At 44.3% G+C, this 20,518-nt stretch overlaps 1 protein-coding gene across 1 annotated transcript in view; it reads right to left on the bottom strand.

The window, feature by feature from the left end:
- Positions 1-20,518, bottom strand: part of NVL (nuclear VCP like) — a 359,132-nt gene that overhangs the window by 287,801 nt on the left and 50,813 nt on the right. The window contains exon 8 of the mRNA XM_069233825.1: positions 9,171-9,247. Within this exon, the coding sequence (XP_069089926.1) occupies positions 9,171-9,247 (77 nt within the window). The remainder of the gene's footprint in view (positions 1-9,170; positions 9,248-20,518) is intronic.

Genomic DNA, 20,518 nt, shown 5'->3' with positions numbered 1-20,518 from the left:
GGATTCATAAGTATCGAATATAACAACTTATCTAGGAGCTAGGCTTTGACCTATGAACATGTTAAGCATAGAATAATATACACACATACACATTTAACAGTGAATAAATATACATTTGTTAAACAGGCTTAAAGAGTATGTGTATATTTTATTATTATGAAATAGTAACAATACATATTTCTTAGAGAACTATACATATCTAGAATATACACATAATGAGATGTTACCTTTTTATCAACACAAGCATATGCAGTCCATTGCTGTTTTAATATGGTGGTTATGAAGAAAAGAGCCAACTCTTGAGTAGTCTTCTAAAGGCAAGATAGTTATCTGTGGACCTTATATTTGGGGGGGGGGGTTTACTACCATACAAACCGCATACAGAATGCCATCGCAGGTTGTGTGACATGGTGCAAACCAAGAGTGAAAACACTACATTGCAGACTCACTCTGTGTCATGCACGAGTCAATGCCTCTAATATATGTAAGTCACCCCTAGCAGGCCTTATAGCCAAGACAGTGTACATTATATTACCAGTGAGGGCATATCTACATGAGCAAATATGCCCCTGTGCGGTCTAGTTCAATTACTAGATGGTACAAGTGAACAGGGAAGCCATCTTACGTATATGTACTGGGCATTGGTCACTACGCCCACCCCAGGCTACATGATGGCTTTACTGAAACCTATGGTGTTTGGTATCAAACATTTCATCTTAATAAATCCATACTGATTGCAGTTTTGTATTTATTGTGATATGCAGCCAGAGGGCACCTCAGAGGTGCCCCCTGAAACTTACTTGTCTTTTAGTGTGCTGGCTTTTCTCGACCAGCCTGTCACCAATGATGCGTTTCTGACCCCCTGCAGGTAAGAGCGAGCACTATGAGGTCAGGAAACAATGCCTGTTCCGGAGAAGGTGTGATCATCTCCTCCTGCAGGATGGCTAGTAAATCTACATGCCAAGGTCAGAGGCTTCAAAGCCTCTATCGCCTTTGATATGTGACCTCCGCTTCCTCCAGAGCTGGAGAATGCCACGCTCTCCCCTGATGCCCATTTGGCACCAGGAGAGGTGGGAAATTAGCGATGCAGTAGGCATGTTGCACCTCCGGGCTAGTCACAACCCTAAGGTGGACTAGCTGATGTACTCCACGAAAGAAGGTTTCGCCATCTTGAGTTTGGTGGAACTAGGAACTCTTGGTCAAGAAAATGCCAACTCTCCCCAGGAAGTGGTCATATAGGGGGTGTAGTCACCCTACGGGTAAGCAGACCATTGGCTACTACCCTACAATCCCCTTAGCTCCCCAAAATTTGGTATTTAGGTGGCCCCCTGACCCCAGGAACTTAGATTTGTCTGACTAGAAGAAGAGGAAGGACAAAGAAGAGCAGACCAGCACAAGAACTGTGGACTAGCTGTGAACTTTGGCGCTAAACCCTGCCTGCTACTGTCCCGACAACTGAAAAGACCCAACTTGCCCTGCAGCTGTGCATCCTTACAAAGCCCTGGAGGACTGCCAGCACACTGCCAACCAGCCAGCATCTCCCTTGGAGTGGAGGAGGAACTCCCTGCACCAACAGGCACCAGCCGCAACTGTCTGGTCCCCCTTTTTGCTGACGATCGGGTCCACCAGGGGAGCAACTCGCCAGGAAGAGGATCCCGTGTCCCAGATGTCAGCCCCATTTACCCATCCAGCCTTCGAAATGCTGACCCGGCCAGGAGCTTCCTGCAACAATACCCAGGGTAGCACCGCCAGTTGCATGCACCAAGGCTTGTTTGTGTTCACGCTGAACACCACCACCACCAAAACTTACCTGCACGCAGAGGGATTTCGAGAGAAGCCAGCTCCGCACCAGACATCGTCTTGCTGTGTGTTCCTTTTCCCTCCCTTGCAGGTGCCCTGAGAACTGTGAGAGGTTTGAAACTGCCAACCCACCGGAGAAGACACCTATGCACCCGAACCCCCCCAGCCTAAGTCCACTGAAACCGAGGGTGTCCCTGTGGTCCTTAGAGCCTCAAGAGCCTAGCCCCTCCTTGGGTTCTGCTGGAGTGGTCCCCCCAGTCCTCATTTGCGGCCTTTTTCTTACAGGTACTTATCCCCATTGACTTTAGGTGTAGCATTCGAGGCTATCACCACTGGAAGCACCTCTGCACCCAGATACACCAGGTCAAGTAAACTTAAACTGTTGGTTCCTGCCTGGACCTTGGTCTCTACTTACCTTATGTCCAGAAGAATAGTCCTGTAAGTCGTTTGCAAGGGACCCCATGCAGTGTATCTTTCTCCTATAGGACAACATCACCACATTCAAGGATCATGCCTCAAATCTGACAGCTGTATTTTATCTATTTTTAAATATCGCTAGCCTTAAAAGTACTTACCTGATCTCAAAGATCCTTGTGTCTAAATTTATATAAAAATCTATTATTTTTTTCTAAATTGGTCTCCAGTTTCTTCTTCCATGGGTCTTATCTATTGACTCTGTGTGTTTAACAAATGCTTAACACTACCCTCTGATAAGCCTAAACTGCTCGCCCACACTATCACAAAGAGAGCATTTGGGATTATTAGTTTAAGCCCTGTAAACCAATAAGGGTCGCCTGGACTATCTGCATGATTCCTACAGATGGTTGCCCTCAATCACAACTAGGCTACCCCTCATGCTACTGTATTACCTCCACAGAATTTATTTGACACCTGAACGGCTGTAGCTGTTCCACAGGGGGCCTGGGCCGGAGTACCCAAGATGCCACGCTGCTATTGGGGGGGGAGGGGGGACATTTAGCACACTGTTTAGACATGCCTGCCACAATAGCCATTCTCATTGGGGATCTTCAATACACTTCAGAGACTGATGAGTCGATCAACAGGACGAAACCCAAACTTTTTTTTTTACTGAACATACAACAAGATGATGGCTTCGCAAGATAAGAGGCACTGTTCCGAGGACTCAGCGTAATGCTATGGAAAAAGGATTCCAATCAAAAGTTAAGGAGCAAGATCCTTCCAGACCTAAATGTTCGGAAACATGGCCTTGACAGATGCTCAAATTACCTATATAGCTCAATAGCACAAAAAAGTATGGAGCAGTTGGAAAGAGTATTACATAGATGTGACCCCAGATTGACAACCACCATTGCCCTCACCACATATATGACTGAGCCACCACATAAGTATAATTTATGATCATGCTTTTAATTTACCTTACTGACTTGAATCCCTGCATATATACCTCCTCTATCATGAGGTCGAGATTTGTATCATGAACCTGATAACAATGTTTTGATGTGTCTGTGCTGTTCTGTGTACTTTTTTGATTTCTTCTAATTCAAAACACAAATACATTTATTTACAAACAAAAATTGGCGCTGATAGAGACCAACTTGCCATCCTCATCTGTGACGTGCCTTGGATCAGAATCCCAGCCAAAGAAACACTTTGTTCTTCAGTAAGCCTCTGTGCATCCCTTTTGCATCTCAACACAAGGTCTGGTAGATCCATAAGTGGTAGGGGGGCTGAGTTGTTCTTGGTGTCGATCGAGGCAGAACCACTGGCAGTCTTAGAATTGGCAAACATCTATCTAGACCTGCCAGAGACGTGGAAGACCCCTTTGGAACAGTCAAGGCCAGAGATGGCATAAACGCTGTCAGCCAAAGACAAGGGAATGGGCAGCAAGTGCAGGAAGGAAGTTATAGGAACCAAGTAAAAACCCTAAGGTGCTTTAGAGGGGAACATTTCCCCTCAAACACAGCACTAAAATACAAGACAGTGTCTGACCCTAGAGTAGGAAAATCCAGGCAGGGCTGACAGGGCTGAGGCATGGGTCTGGGGGGCTGCAAGCGTAGGTTCCTGGCCAGTGTCTGGTCCGGAGGAACCATAGATGCTGCTTTCTTTTGGAGATTGGTGACACCAGCAACTCTGTCCCTGGACGAGGCTTCCTCTTGGTTTGCTGATCATCTTGGGCCTGGTCTATTTAAAAAAAAAAAACTTGACCTCCATTTCTGGGATGGCTTTAGTGCGCATGCTCCAAAGACATGTTGAGTGGATCCCTGATGGACATCAGTCCATCACAGTCCCTGCAGCGTTTGAAGCCTGGCCTTTTGGGGGGATAACATTCCTACACTTGTAGGAGGCTGGCCCTCTATGTAGTCTGCAAAGTTAGGCACGCTGTGCAGGGGGTCCAGGCAACCACGCGTTGGTTTAAAGAGGTAAAAACTAGATCACCTAATGCTCTAATTTTTAGGGTAGCTTGGTCAAGCAGTTAGGCCAATCTTGGAGAAGTGCAAAGCATTTATTGTACTCACAGTATCAATCATGCAACTCACACATTCGAAGGAATAACTTGAGACCAGTTTATAAAAATACTTCAGATTTTTATATAACTTTTAAGACCAAGATTATCAAAATTGGTTAAGTACTTTTTGGAGATATGGATTTTTGAAGAAAACTGTCTTTTGTGCGTAATTATGCACCATAGGAATCAGTAGAAAGTCACCTTTAAAAATACATTTAAAACCATACAGTTGAGTTATAAAGTTCTTCTTTTGCAGATTGCTCAAGTTAGTCAGTGGGCACACTGTGCCAGCTGGAGAAGTTTGGGTGGCTCTCTGTTTCGGCAGGAGTAGCGGTGAAAAGTCTCTGGAGCTGGTGCAGGGCCACTGCGGGGGGGACCACTTGGGAAAGTAATGCACAGGTAAGTTTAGAGGTGGTTCCTTGGCGTTCCCTTGGAGTGTGGAGATCACAAGGGGTGAGGGATTCTTAGGGCACAGCATGTTCTTCGATGCAGGGCACAGTGCGGCCGGGTGCAGAGCGAATTGGGGAGCCGGGAGCTGTGCGCAAACATGCCCTTGAGATGTGGAGGTAAGTCATTTTAAGGGTCGCTTACCAGATACCGGGGGCACTTTGGCAGGAGGTTCGGGTGTTGTGGAAGTCCCTCGACTGGGGCTTCCTCTTGGTCCTTTTTTCAGCCCTGGGCAGGCTGGTTTTCCTGGTGTCGGATGTCAGCTGACCTGTACCCAGGGTATTGGTATGGTTCGCCCACTGGGGGTGCTGGGGGCGCAGTGCCATCATACTTGGCACACTTGCAGGGTTTGTCCTCGTGGTTGTTGGTGTGTTGTCGGGTCCGGCTGCAACTTCCGGATCGGGAGTTAACGGCCAGTCAGTGAAGTGACCCTCACTGAGTTGCTGGTTTCTTCTTTGTTGCAGAGTGGTACCTCCACTCTGGAGGAAGTTCTTGGGCGACTGGTGAAGCCTGGAGGCCCTCTGTGTTTCTTGAGGTCAGTCCAGTAGCTCCTCCGCAGCGATTGTCGGGTCCTGGGTGCAGCAGTCAGTGTTTGGCACCTTTTCTTTGTGCAGCAGGCCCACAGTTCTCGTGCTTTGTGTCTTCTTTGTGCTGGTCTTCTTTGTGTCTTTCGAATATGATTTCTTGGTCTACGGATGCCCACTAAATACTGAATTTAGTGGGCGTTTTAGGGGGTACCTGGTAGTTTCAAATGGGACACTTACCTTTGGGTGGCTACATCCACTATAGTGACCACTACCTGTGGGGTCACTTTACTAACCCTGATTGACTATTTTCCTTCCATATAAGATGGTGGAAAATTAAATGGAGTGTCCACCTTGCAGGCAACACCTTAGGGGGGGGTGGTGCATGCCAGGTGAGGCCACTCCTCCTAGCCTTTGTGTGGTTTCCCGCCAAAAGTGGGGGTTTACAAAGGGGCTGACCATCTGCTGCTAGCAGAAGGCCTGGGGGTCGAGTTTCAAAGGCGGTAAGCCCTTTGAAGCTCACCACAAGGGCAGTGCACATTCCTGAGGGAGGGGTTGTTAGCTCCTCCTTTACAAACCAGAGAGACAGGGCTCTCCACCAAGGTTTGTAGATTGGGTGTCTAGAGGTGGCAGGCTGGATAGAACCAGTCAACAACCATGCCAGGGTAGTTAGCTTTTGCAGGGGGCACCGCTAAGGTGGTCCCTGGGTACATTTAAGGATAAATCCAATACTGGTACTAGTATGGATTTATCATTCTGAGCTGTTTGATACCAAACAACCTAGGGTTCAGAGTGACCAGCATGTAGCTGGGAAACTTGTGTTGACCAGTGTCCAGCTCATGTATTAAAATGGTTGCTCTGTTCACTCACTATGTCCCATGTTTGGCAAGAACACAGTGGGGGCATGTTGCTCATGCAGCTATGCCCTCACATATAATATGGTGCACCCTGCCTTAGGGCTGTAAGGCCTGCCAGAGGGGTGTCTTATCCACAGTAAGTGCAGTGTATGGTGGACAGGGCACACAGGCAGCGTGTTATCTCGAGTTAGTGTTTTAGGTTTGCACCAGGACACTCAGCCTGCAATGTCAGTGCTGGATGCACCTGGATGCATGGCCCTAGAGGGCGGCACAATCAGTGCTGCTGCCCTCAGGGGCCTACCCATAGTACCCCATGCCCTGCGTCAATAGGTACCCACTTACTAGGGACTTATTGCAGTAGTTAGGGGTGTATCCAATTGTGCCAATGAATCACAACAGTTTTAGAGAAAGAGCTCTGGCCTAGAGAACCTGGTTTGCAGGGGCCCTGGGTACTACAACTTCTAGGCCACATCAAACATCAGGAAAAACGTGGGGGCTAACCATGACAAAAAGAGGCCTTTTCTCACAACACTGAACTGAGATATTTGAAGAATCTCATGAAAAATTGTTAATAAATGCTGACTGGAAGTACTGAGGAGAGCAAGCTCTGGACTGCATCTAAGGTGTGGAAAATAGGGAATTGCCATCAAGGGGTCAGTGGGGGTGCTTTATTGTAGTAGTTGTGTCACGGTGGTATCATTTCTGGTGATGAGATTGAGCCAGCATTGTGTACAAAGCTACTGCAAAGCTTTCCATTCCAGTCTGATACATGGGATATGCAAAAGGTGAGGAATCTACAGGTAGAAGTATCCTTCAGAAGGCCAATTACAGCATTCAAAAAACTAGTGTTGGTTGTATCCCATCAGCACTACATCTACTGTGCAGTTCTTTAAAGAGTTGGCTGTGAACAAAGAGACTAAAAAGATTTTAAAACATACATACGTGCAAACTCTGCTGATTAGTCACAGCTACTGATTGACATCATTGTTTTTGTTTCTGCTTCATTGAGAAATGCTATATGTTTTAACAGGAAGAAGCAAGGAGCTATTTTACATATATCTATCTATCTAAGACTGGTGAGCTTTGAAACATGACTGTGAAAGAAGGCATTACACTTTAGCAAACAATGAGCTTAGAAATGGGCATAAAATTGTAATGCTTGGAGTGAAAAGTATGAACTGCGATTTTAGGAGACAGAATATCAGGGGGTGGTCAGTTTTTTTCATTTGTAGGTTGCAGGTATCACATTATTATAGGAAATTAGCAGGCTTTAATTGATGCTGAAATGGGATAACAATATGGGATTTCAAATGTGAAAGAGTATAATTAAGACTGAACAAACGTAAACTGAAACCAACTTGGCATATATTAATGTTTTATTCTTTAGACCCCTGGATTTTTGCATAATAAATTGGGACAGCAGTTTGTTGAGTAATTAGTGTTTATTGTTATTAATTTTGATTCATAAGAAGTCAATTTTGTATGTGTAAACCTATTGATGAACCTCAAATTCATCAACACCAGACTGTGTGGTAACACAAAGAAGGACTTGGTTCACTTGACATGTATCTCTCCAGCTCTCCTGCAGGACAGCAGAAAAGTCCTTTGTTAACTCTTCAAACAAAGGAACATCCACTCATGTATGCAAGCAACAATGGCATGTTTCGACCTTACAGACTTGATCTTGAACTGCTGATTTGTAAAGATTTTGAGAAGTGCTAAAAAAAAATTGGAGAACCTTTTTTAACTATTGCCTATTTAGAAAATGTTGTAATTACATTGTTTGCTTGTTTTATGTAATGATTTTATTAAACATGGTGAATAAGATATATGTACATGGAAGGATTTCAAATAATCGAGCATGATTAAATACATTTAAATACATTTCTATTCAACTGAAGATCTAATATTTGTTCCCTCCATCTAATTTATGAACTTATATATGGGGAAGAACCAGAGAGCTGAAGAGGGTCACAGAAAGAGAGAATAAGAGAGACAAAGGGCCTGATTATGACCTTGGCGGATGGGATACTCCGTCACAAACAGGACGATATCCCACCCGCAATTTTACAAGTTCCATAGAATATAGTGGAACTTGTAATACGGCGGACGGGATATCCGTCATGTTTGTGATGGAGTATCCCATCCGCCAAGCTCGTAATCAGGCCCTAACTGTGTAGAGTAACTCAGATATTGGCTGCTGGACCAAGACAACAAGACACTTGCTGCACTATACAGATAGGATTCTGTTTCTCCACTACAGCAGCTTCGCATATACAATGTTCATTTTAAATCATACTTTAAACCACCTCAATGTATATGCTCCACTGGACCTATGAGTCAATGTTGGTCAACTCCATCATTATTAAAAACAAGAGTTTTCGTGCTGGCACATCAATACTATCTTCAGTAGCCTGTGCTCCTTTCGTCAGAGGAAATTACTTACATGTGTTTATAGGCTAATGGCCTTTATAAGTAAACCAATATAATCAAGCCATGTTTGACTTGCTTGCTGTGCTAGCAATATTAGGTGCGTCTCTAAGGGAAACTTATTTAGACAACAATGCATCCACGTGTTAGACCAACAGAGTACATTATTTGGAAAGAACACTTTTACAGTCACCAGTGCTAGGTATTATTCACCTGAATAGCTGGCAAAGTGATATTCTTCTCCTGAATTTCTGATCTATAAAAGGGACAAAGCCTGTATACATTATTTGGCAGCGTAAGCAGAAACCTAGAGAGATGAATAGGTTAGGTTAATTGCCTTCCCATATTCAAGAAGGAATGTCTGCCCTTGTGTCAAATGCCCGCCAAAGTGTTCACCATTCAATGTTAAGATTATGCTTCTCTTGGCAGAAAGACAGTATCTTGTCCAAGGCTCCTTAATGCCACCTCTATTTTCTCAAAACCTCCATCAGATATTGACTTTGTTACACTGATAATAACAGCTTTCACAAATAACATTTATTAAATCTCTGCAAACAGGCATAAGACACAACAGTGACAACAATGTGCACCAAAGAGATATGCAGAATAAGACATCACACCAACCTTCAGTGTCTCCTCAATGCCACCCATGTCTTCAAATTTCACAGAGCAATGCTGTAGCTGTGGAACTGCACTCTTTCCTGTGGGTGAAACAAAAAGAGAATTAACAAAGGACCTCTAATGGAGCAGACAGAACATGTGCAACCATGAGTTAGTACAGATAAAAGCGAAAGCAAATGGGCCTGCGCTGTACACTATGCACAGCAACAATGCTCACGTCATCTTGGCTACCCTACACACTCACTAGGTAGTGAACTTTACCATGACATTAGTCATGAGCATTTCAAAGCGGAGGATAAAGGCAGAGCATGTCCTATTTTAGAGTACCAACAGAATGGTACCTGGCATTTTGTATCTGTTCACTGAGATTTTAAGCTGTAAATGCTTACTTATAAACCCCTTTAAGCACCTTTTATTTGTGCAAAGACTGTTACACACATCATTTCTCCACTTGAAGGGTTTGAATTTAATATTTCTAAAATGTGAGGAGCACAAGTAATCGTAGAGTGCCAAGAGGTGTTGAGGGAGTGCGGCATGAACATTAAAAAAGGTCACTTTACTGCATCATGAAACAATAATCTTCAAAAATGCACTTGCTTACATTACATTTTTAAACTATCTCGATTCTTGGGACTACAGATTTCTTTTATTCTTGAAGATATGCTGACACTGAATTTGTTCCACAAAGGTAGTATAGAAGAACTATGTTGAGGGGATCTTTCTACCTGGACACACTAGACTCAACTTAGAGGAAAAAAGTTATGAGAAGATTGCATTAAAATAACACACTCTAGTTCTTTGCATACAGCCTGACATTTTTGATTAAACCCAAACACTGGCAATACTTAGTGTACTTTGGTGGAAGAAAAGATCTCTTCAAGAATTCAGTTGTGTAGCTTCGACTTGAATGGCAATTGGGTCTTCTTGACTTTTAAGAGCTTATGAAGACCTGCCGATAAATATTTCAATGTTACAGCTCTAAGGCAAATATCTGCAGTTTTCATGGACAGGTTTAGCAATCTGCACTATTTATTCTCAAAACATTCTTTTATGGGTCACTCAAATATTATTAAAAACACATTAGTTTAAAGCTGGCTAAGGCAGAACATGTCAAATATGTGTTTCAACATAGGCACTGCTGCTTGGACAAACATTCTTTGTATAGCTCTTTGAAGCTGTAGCTCCATGTCATCTTATATTTATGGATAGGCCAGTGTTTTTTTCCCCTGAGACTGGTAAGTATGCTAAAGGTGCTTCATTTGTTTTGAGCTCATGGTGAAACAGAGCCTTCTCAATAAGAGTGACTACTGCACTGTCAACCCAGGCGATGTGGTGACATAAGGTGAAGGCAGTAAGACTATACTTAGGAGCATCGGCCTTTTAATTTGTATGCCATGTGGGGGACAGACTACTGCCTCACTCAAATAATAGGTCTGTTCTGACTCCACAATGCAGGTACACCCATGAAGGATTCCTGTAGCAAGTGTATGCTGCACAAAATGTTGGGCTTTTGTGCTAAGTTGGTGATGACCATCTCAGAGATACAAGCCTGTCTGAACGCAAAGTTCTTTAGCACTACACCAAAACTAGTGTACCTTGAAAATTGGGGAAGGGGTGATTGCCAGTCCACTCCCTTCGTTTTAGAGCAGGATTCCACTATCCCAGTTTCCTATGTAGTGACCATCATCCATGTTAAAGGAGCTTCCAGATGAGGTGAATACAAATCAAACAGAAGTCAGCACAAACTGGTCAGCACTGAGCAGATCGCCGCAAAACTGTTCCACAACTGTGGGGAAATGTTTGGGATTGGAGGAACCTTGCATCTTTCAAAAGTGGCAAATCCTCTGGAACCATGTAACATGAGACTGAATAGCCCTAATCAGGATGAAAATGGTCTTAGGTAGATTGTTTTTGGTTCGGAGGGATCTCACTAGGCAGTCCAGGGTGGTCTGCTCCTCTTGGAGTAGGATCAAGTCTGATTGGCATATTGCAGGGTCCAAACTGAGATGGCATGGTGTGCAAAATAATGATGAACTGGGATGTGGCCCGAGTAATTACCAGTGAATGATATTAATTCAAAAATTCCATCCATCTCTTTTGTTTACTACTTCAGTACGATGCTCTAAGTGGAACGGGAATGCCTAGAAGTGGGTCCAGTGCACACTGTTTCACTGAAACTAAGCTATACCCGATTGGTGAGCCCCAAAAGGGTCAAAACTGGTTTGGGAATACTGGTGTTCCAGTTCAGAGAGGACTTGGCTAGGCAGTTCAGGCTGGGCTGCTCCTATTGGAGCAGGGTCAAAAATGATTTGCATATGGTTGGGTCCAAAGTGAGATGGCATGATGTGCAAAATAATGATTTTGGGGGGGGGGAAATAATTACCAGTGGCTGAGAGTAATTCAAACATTCCATCCATATTATTTTGAATACTACAGTGCAACGCCCTAAGTAGGAAGTGTGTGTGACTGGGTCCCATGCACACTGTCACTTGAACCAAACTATGCATAACTGATGTAGACTAATACGCTCTAAAACGGTCTTTGTTGGCTTGTGTTTCATTTCAGGGAGGACTTGGCCTGGCAGTTACAGCTGGACTGTTCCTGTTGGAGCAGGGTCAAGACTGGTTTGCATATAACTGGGTCCAATCTGTGGCGGCATGCTGTGCAAAATAGCTATGGACTGGGTTGCATGCCCAAGTAATTAGCTGTGGCTTAAATTTATTCAAGCATACCACCCCTCAATGCTTTATATACTTCAGTATACCTACACCTGTGCGTCATTATGGCTATCATTATGGCAAGAAGAGCTGGATAAAAACATGTGGCATTCAGGCAGAACAAGCTTCATATGGAACAGGTATATAAACAAGCATTTGCAATGCAATAGGTCTCGCATTTGCTCGAGCTAGAGCTATTGGCATTGTGAATTCATAACTGGATTTTTCTTGCCAGATAAATTGGTAAACCCTGCCTCATAATTTTGTCTTTTCCCGCCATATAATTCCAGTGGCCCTGCATACAACTAAAGCACTTCCATTTACCTTCTTCCTCTATCTGCAGCAAAAAATTAAAATGTTGCCATTTAGCATCCTAATTTAAATGTGCCATGCTAATTCCAAAAGACTACCACTTTTACCACCCACCATCAGAGTTGCTGGCTGACTAACACAATTCTTCCAGAAAAGACACAAGACAGCTACAGAGGAGATATAAGCTAGAAGGGTCAACCAAACATATCAAGAGTGTTCAGTCATCATGTAATAAGAATGTTAAGTTGGCCTAAATCGTGGGCGTAATTGTAATAAGGAGAGATTATTAATGGATACAGAATTTTCATATGAACCTTTATCAGAAATAAACTTTTGGTATCAGACTGTAATGCTCACAACAGCACCTAGAGGGCACTATAACAAAAATATAATTTGTGAGAAACATAGTCATATAACCATATTGTTAGCCCCTAGAGGGTGTAGCCCCATAGAAAAAAACAGGTGAAAGTAATGCAGTGTAACCATATACCTAGCCCCTAGGGGGCGGTTTTAGGGCTAGCAGCCTTATTGCAATGATATTACAAACAAGGCATTTAAAACCTCCCAGCTGTAAATCAAAAGTTCTAGCCATGAGACAGCGTAAAAGACACTGAATAGTGGGAGGGGTTATTATTTTGGGGTCCCCACTGACCTAGTGTGGGGACCCAGAGATGATGTAGACAGAAAGAGCGTTTTGAAGGTAGTCCCATTGTCCTAGGACCACCACAGGCTGAGTTATGAGCAAAAATGTTTTGTAAAAGCAGTTTTTCACAGTGAATAATGTAGTATTGGCTCTCTCGCTGTTCTATGAGAGTCACTTTCAATTTGAGGATTTCTGTTTCACGTAAAGCATTTACCAATTTCAAGTGTTTTAAGGGGAGAGCCATAAGAAATGACTCTGTTTAGGTAACTGTGAACAATGTGACCAGCGCTCCAATACTACTGATCGAATTCATGCTGTTTTGCCTGTTTGCGCTGTGAGCGCCATGGCTGTCATGCAGCACGAAGGGGAGAGACAAAAGAAAAAAATAGTTCACCCACGCTGAAATATATCGGCAATCGTGCAATAATCCACGTAACAGGGGCAGTCTGCAAGGCGTGACAAAAACAGCCTCAAGGCGGGACAAAAAGAAAGCATTTAGCAATGACATCAAGTGATTTTTGAAAGGCAAGCCCAGGAACGAATGAAAGTAATGGGTGTGGTTAAAAGCCCACAATACTTACAACAGGTCAAAGCGCATGTGGGCGCGACCTAAAAATGACAAGGAAACCAGTCAATGGTAAGTAATGGGCAGACCAAAAGCCCAGTATGGTTCGCAATATGTTTTATTTACAGCTAAAATTTACCTGTAGATGAGACCTAAAAACATCTATTATTAAGGGATTATCCAAACATACACGCATAGACTGGTCTAGAGTAACGCGATGCTCTGAAGTGAGACAAAAAACAATTTGTGAGACTGTGGCCAAGCTGCAGAACTCCTGCCCAATGTGCAGTAAAACTATGTGAACGCAGCATACATTAATGACCATGAATCAATAAAAATATCTAAATGTGGTTCTGTTGCCACATTTTCTAGCATAAACTTGACAATCAAAGCGGTGCCCCTCTGTACTATATAACAGTAGTTGTTCAAGGCATCACCAGCGCTCTAAGATGGTTCTCCAAGCAGTGCTTAATTTGTAAATTAAAATGTGCCGTGCCTAAAGCTCTCTTTTGAAACACGCGGCTGCTGCATTTAAATATGCAAGCTATCTCCGGCCGCTTTAATCCATTTACAGCCACTCCTTGCCCCTTCAGCTCACTACTGCACCTTTCTCCCTTTGTAACGCATTTTAGTTTTTCTCTCAGGCCACCTTTCCCATATGTGTCCTTTGCTCGCAGTAAATGCCTGATGCAGAAAACTAAGTGTCGGCCCTCAAAAATAAGTGCTAGTACCCCACACCGGAAACCACCGGCTCAAATTAAGCACTGTTTCCAAGCAATAAAGAAGTTGAAGATAACGCGGTACACCCGTTTAAGCACGGGACAGAAAGATTTTAAGCTGGTGGGTTATTTAAAAACAATCGCTTCTTTCAATACATCGCTTCAAAGGACGTTCTTGCGACTTCGTAGCATCTGAGATACTATTATCTGCGATCATGCTGGTGGAGCACACATCTCCGCATCGGAGCATGACTCATAGACTACTGTGCAAGGCCATAAGTAGCGCCTGCACAAGGCTGCACTGCTGTGGTCTCTCTGGTCCTGTTTATCACCCCCACCACGCCTCCACAGGACCCAGAGGGCGATGCAAAGCAGCTCGGAGCCAGGGTATGAATCACAAGTCTTCATCACCGCCACACTTTATGATCCAGTAAACTACAGTCAATAAAACAATGTACATGCAGTCCTCGCTCTGCCTCTGATGCCGTCTGACTGTCAAGTTTTGTCCTGGACCCTTGTGGTTTCATCCTCAAAACAAGGGACCATTTGCATTCCCCATTTCTGTATTGTTTGCAGTGATATCCGAAAGAAAGTGTCAAAATGTTAATTGATACTAACCCCTGCGCTCAAAACCGGAGACACTGCTTCGTGAAGGCAGCTAGCCAAGGACATAAATTACTTTCTATATTGAATAGAGTATTCGCACCTCAGTTTGAAAGGACCGTAGGCTTGGGCTCTGCTCAGGCTCGCTCTGTTCGGTCCATCGAGGAGCATCGAGTTGTACCAAGGATGGCCAATCTAACCTGACAACCTCAACCATGAAAGGCCGAAAATTGACCTATAACCATCTGAATCATGAAAAATGCTTGATAACCCCTGGGTAAACAAATAAAAAAAATATATAACAACCAGTTATCGTGCGCTGACACCCTCTTGCAGCTTCTGAAATTTTATGGTGAGTTTCAGCTCACTACAGAAGGCACAACCTTGCAAACATTTGCGAAGAAGCAGTCTTTTTTCACCGCAGAACCCCTCTCTTACAGTGCATCACACTGTACAAGTATAATGCAGGAATAACACTTTTTACAGCTATCATGTCTCTTAGAAGGAAAGGCCTTTCTAACTGTTAAAACTACTACAGAACGTTCAGCCAATGTAAAGGTTCCTCTACCAGCAGAAACAAGCATTTTTGCCTCGCATTTCAACAAAGCTCTAATGAAGTTAGCAGTGCAGCCTGAAAAGATTTATGGACTCAATAAAGGAGATTAGCAATGTCCTGTGTGCGATGTCGTGAGTGCTTGCAGGGAGTGGGGGGGAGAGAAAAGAGAGAAAAGAGAGAAAAGAGAGAAAAGAGAGAAAAGAGAGAAAAGAGAGAAAAGAGAGAAAAGAGAGAAAAGAGAGAAAAGAGAGAAAAGAGAGAAAAGAGAGAGAGAGAGAGACTGACTCTGCAATGCGATGCAAGGGCATATGGTGCTTGTTTAGTAAAATAAGCTTATTTTAGGGGCAGTTTGTTTAGTAAAATAAGCTTATTTGGGAGGAACAGAATGCTGCAATAACACACAGACAGCTACCAGCCTAAAACATGCACAGTGAAAGGGGACCACCAAAGAAATGTAAAAAAAAAAAAAGTCCCTCACAGCAACAGATTAAGAAACCAAAGTGGAACAATACAGTAGTAGGTCACAGCTCAAACAGAAAAAGGATGGAGAAAAAGGTAGAACTGACCACTAGCGAGCAAGAATTCTTAAAGAACACTTCAACCAACAAAGGAAATTGCTTTAACCCACAGTATAAGTATATTTAAGTATACACCAAGTAAAATGCCTACGCTCAAACCAGTGTGGACATAGCTAAAGAAATTGCTGTAATATCAAAGACACCATCTTGTTTGGTTCTGGGCCCTCTCCTAAAACTGATTTGGGTGTCGTAAATTGTTTTTAAAAACGACATCTATTTAATTTGTACTGCCTTTATTTACAACTAATGTCTAATGCACAATGAAACTCTATAAAAAACACAGTGTGGGGGTGAAAAGGACATTATTTTACAGACCGGAACAATCCCAGCAACTGATCACTGCCAGGAAAGCATAAAGGTAGTATGAGGTTAGCTCAATGAGAATGAGAATGGTTTCAGGAGACTTTGGTGAATTTTTGCACTAAGAATCAAGTGTATGTGTCCAACGTTTTGACAAATTGTGGCAACTTGGCTTCCAGTGAGTTTGTGAGTGTTTCCATTCCAATGGAATCCCATCGTTTATGCAACCAATTAGTGTAGTCAGGTGTGGAGTCGGTGCCCCATTTAAAGGTAATACCTTACTTAGCCATGTAGAGAGCTATTGTGTTGGCATTCTGTGAGCTAGAATGTAGTGGGTAGGTCAGTGTGTTTGATAGCCCCAAAAGTATATAGCTGGACAGGTTGGGGATGCCCATGTCAAAATTCTCACTGACGTCTTTGAATATGCCCTCCCAATATCGTCTAACTTTGGGCGTCTCCAAAGGAGTTAAAGGGTGCCTGTGTTGCCACACTTGAGACAGCAGGTGTCTGGGATGTTGATTTTCCATTTTGCACCCTCTGCAGGGGTATTGTACCAGTAGTGCTTAACCTTGCGCAACGCCTCTTGCCCTGCTGTGGGATGAAACATGCACGCTATGAAGTATGTCGGTCCACTCCTTAGGGGGTGAATGGATGCTCTATGTAGTTTCTATAGATTTGTTAAGGAATATGTAGATATCCAAGAGCAGGCCCTTATTATAGTGCTTAGTGATTAACCAATTCTCAAATTTTGTAAGATGTCTGCCCCCTATAGAGGATGATCTGCGGTTGAGAGACCCAGAGCTTGATGGCAGCATAATAGCACATGTGACTTAATTAGGGCTAAACTGGTCTTGGGTTGGGTTGCTTGTGTTCTCTTTGAAGGAGGACCTCATCTGGTAGTTCAGGTTAAAATGTATCCAGTGCTCCAGGTGGAGCCTATCTTGTAGTGGGATCGTGACATTGAGGGCTTGTGATTTCTGGATGTTTAATTTAAGGGCTTTTGCTATCTCCTCGTTTCTGTGCCTACTGCACTCTGCCTGCAAGTGAATCTCTAATATTCTATTTTTGTGAACGTGGGCCTGGAGCTTTTAAGTGAGGAGTCGCCCGGCCTCATTCCCTCCCAATCCAAATTTGTGCTTTATGCGGAGAATGGCATATTCTGCTCTATCTATTCTAAAGCCTTGAGCTGTTTGTGAACCAGTGTCAGATGTCTCTGAGATGCTGACAAACAGCTTGGTATTGCAGAGTACAAAGGGCTCCCACTTGATTCTCTAAAATGGAGCATTTGACCTTTCTAATCTTACTGAGTCTTGTAGGGATGGCTATTAGGGTCCCTCTAACTACTGCTTTCAGTTTCCCACAATAGGGAGATGGAGGTGTTTGGTGCATAATTCATCTGCAGGAATTGTTGAATCACCTCCTGCACTTCCTTGAGAGTGGAGTTGTATGTTAAGAGTGTGTTAAGTCGCCAGGATCTGTGGGGGAGACTGAGGTAGGGGAGTGATCAGGGAATGCTAGAACACCCACCTCGGCTCTATGGTGGCTGCCAAGTCCAGGGGAGAGGTTAAGAAGTAGTCTATTCAGGCATTTGTCTGGTGGGAGGCAGAAAAGAACATGTATACTCTACCTGAAGGATGTTGAGACCCCATGCATCAGTAAGCACTAGAACTCTCAGTCATCGTAAGGCTCCCGGCGTGAAAGCTCTAGTTTGCCCTATTCTTTGAGCTGGCCTTTATAGGCAAAGTATCAGGGACAAGCTAAAAGTCTCCTCCCAATAGAAGATTGGATTCAGTGGACAAAGTGACTAGGCCCAGAGCTTTCAGGATAAACTGCTCCAGTCAGTCACTGAGTGCATAGACCACGGAAAGGGTGAAAGTGTAGTTCCTTAGAGATATTCGAAGAGGCAGTAGTCTCCTGGTCAGCTTTGCTTGAGTCTGCGTTACGTGGCCTTGAAATTTAGTGGTCAACACAACTGCTACTTCTGCTTGGTTACTAGGCCCTGACAAGAATTACTGCCTGTGAAACCAGCGAGGTTTCATCCTTGTCCAGTCTTTCTTCGAAATGACCATGGGCGCTCAGAGTTCTGGAGTGGGCACCTGTCTGTGTGCTTGATTGTAGGAACCTGGCTCTATATATACTATACCAAAATGAGGTAAAGTGTGTACAGAGTTCAGGGCTTCCCCAGAGGTTTAACAGAGGCTAACGTAGATAATACTAATGCTCTCTTTAGTGGTAGTGTGGTCGAGCAGTTAGGCTTATCAGAGGGTAGTGCGAAGCATTTGTTGTACACACAGTCAAGAAATGAGGCACACACTCAATGACCAACTCCAGGCCAATGTTTTATATAGCAAAAATAGATTTTGTTATTTTATTACTAAAACCAAAATATATTTGTTGTAGGTAAGTACAGCTGTAAGTATCAAGCATATGTATCAAATGTACTTTGCTTGGGTTTTGCAGATAAACTAGTTTGCAAGTAAGTAACTATTTTCAATTTCAAAAGTTGACCTGTGCAGTTTTTCATAGGAATCAATACAGTCCTAGGGGAGGAAAAGTGTTAACCCATTTAACAGGTAAGCACTCGACTTACGATCCCAGTCTTTGGGGGTTAAGAGGTCTACAGGTCAAAGTTCAAGTTGATCCCAAAAGTGCACCACCAGCAAGACGGGGCCAGCTGGGTGTAAAAGTCAAAGTTGGATCTGGTTTTCAATGGAATCCTATGAGGACTGGGGGGCTCAGTGGAAAGCAGATTTCAGGTAAGTACCCGTGGTTTCAGGACACAGGCCTTGAGGGATTTAGGTCAGCATCTGGGGGACGACAGGTCAGCACTAAACACACACCCTCAGCAGCGGGGCGGACAAGTGCAAGGTGCAAACACAGCGTCGGGTGTCCAATGCTTTTCAATGAGGGAACCCCGGGGGTCACAAAGATGCTGCAGGCTGGGTCCAGGGGGTTCTGTTCCGGAAAAACAAAGGCTGGACAGGTATGAGAGGTGCCCGCTGGACGTTGCTGGACTGTCGGTCGGATTCCCCAAGGACAAGGAGCTGTGGATGTAGGGGTACCTTTGGGCGTTGGGAATCTTGGTCGGATCAGGTCGCAGTCAGTGGTGTCCTCTGGATTCAGGATGCAAGTGTTGTCGTGTTGGGCAGGAGGTGTCAACCCAGGATGGACTCTAGGTCGGAATCGCCTGGGGACCTTCTCTGGACCGGTGGGCAACCTGGACTCAGGCTGTGGGCGTAGGGTGCAGAGTGGACAGGGCTTGTGGATCTGTGGCAGTTCTGGAGTCCTTTTGGGAGGTTTCTTCGGGACAGGGTCGCTGTCCTTGGGAGTTCTTGGTCCTCTGCTGGGCAGGCAGTCTTCTGAGGGTTTGTAGAGGTCACTGGTCCTGCAGGATGCATCGCCTTTTTGGAGCAGGAGTCTTGAAGCTGCAGACAGGTCGGTAGGGCTGGGGCCAAGTCTGTTGTCGTCTGGAGTTTTCACTGATAGGGGTCAGTCCTTCTCCTGGAGGTCACCAGGAATCTGTAGAACAAGATTCAGGGGTGCCCCTAAATACTAGATTTAGGGGTGTTACAGGGATCAGAGGGCAGTAGCAATGGATACTGTCCCAGAGGGTGGCTACAATTTTCCTGTGCCACTCCCTTTGGGGAGGAGGGCACATTCCTATTCCTATTCCTCCAAAACAAGATGGAGGATTCTGCAAGGAGGGGGTCACTTCAGCTCTGGACACCCTAGGGGTGGTGCCAGTTTAAGCGGTCTCTCCTCGTTTTTCCTAATTTTCCTGCCGGACCTGCTGCCAAAAATAGGATCTCTGAAGGGGGGGATAAGAAGGGGCATCTCCACTAGCTGGAGTGCCCTGGGGCACTGTAACAAGAGGCCTGAGCCTTTGAGGCTCACCGCCAAGTGTTGCAGTTCCTGCAGCGGGGAAGTGTGAAGCACCTCCACCCAGATCAGGCTTTGTTCTTGACCCCAGACAGCACAAAGGCTCTCACCCCACAGGGTCAGAAACTTGTCTGTTAGTGACAGGCTGTCACAGATCAGTCAGCCCTACAGTAGAGGATTGGGTAAAATACAGGGGGCATCTCTAAGATGTCCTCTGTGTGTATTTTACAATAAATCCAACACTGGCATCAGTGTGGGTTTATTGTGCTGAGACTTTTGATGCCAAACTTCCTAGTCTTCAGTAAAGTATCATGGAGCTGTGGAGTTCGTACTGAAAAACTCTCAGGCCATGTACTTAATATGGCCACGCTACACTTACAATGTCTAAGAATGGACTTAGACACTGAAGGAGAATATTTCTCATGCAGCTATGCCCTCACCTGTGGTATAGTGCACCCTGCCTTAGGGCTGTAAGGCCT

This window comes from Pleurodeles waltl, chromosome 5, assembly GCF_031143425.1.
Source record: "Pleurodeles waltl isolate 20211129_DDA chromosome 5, aPleWal1.hap1.20221129, whole genome shotgun sequence".
Classification (NCBI taxonomy): domain Eukaryota; kingdom Metazoa; phylum Chordata; class Amphibia; order Caudata; family Salamandridae; genus Pleurodeles; species Pleurodeles waltl.
This window is presented reverse-complemented; position numbering and strand designations above follow the sequence as displayed.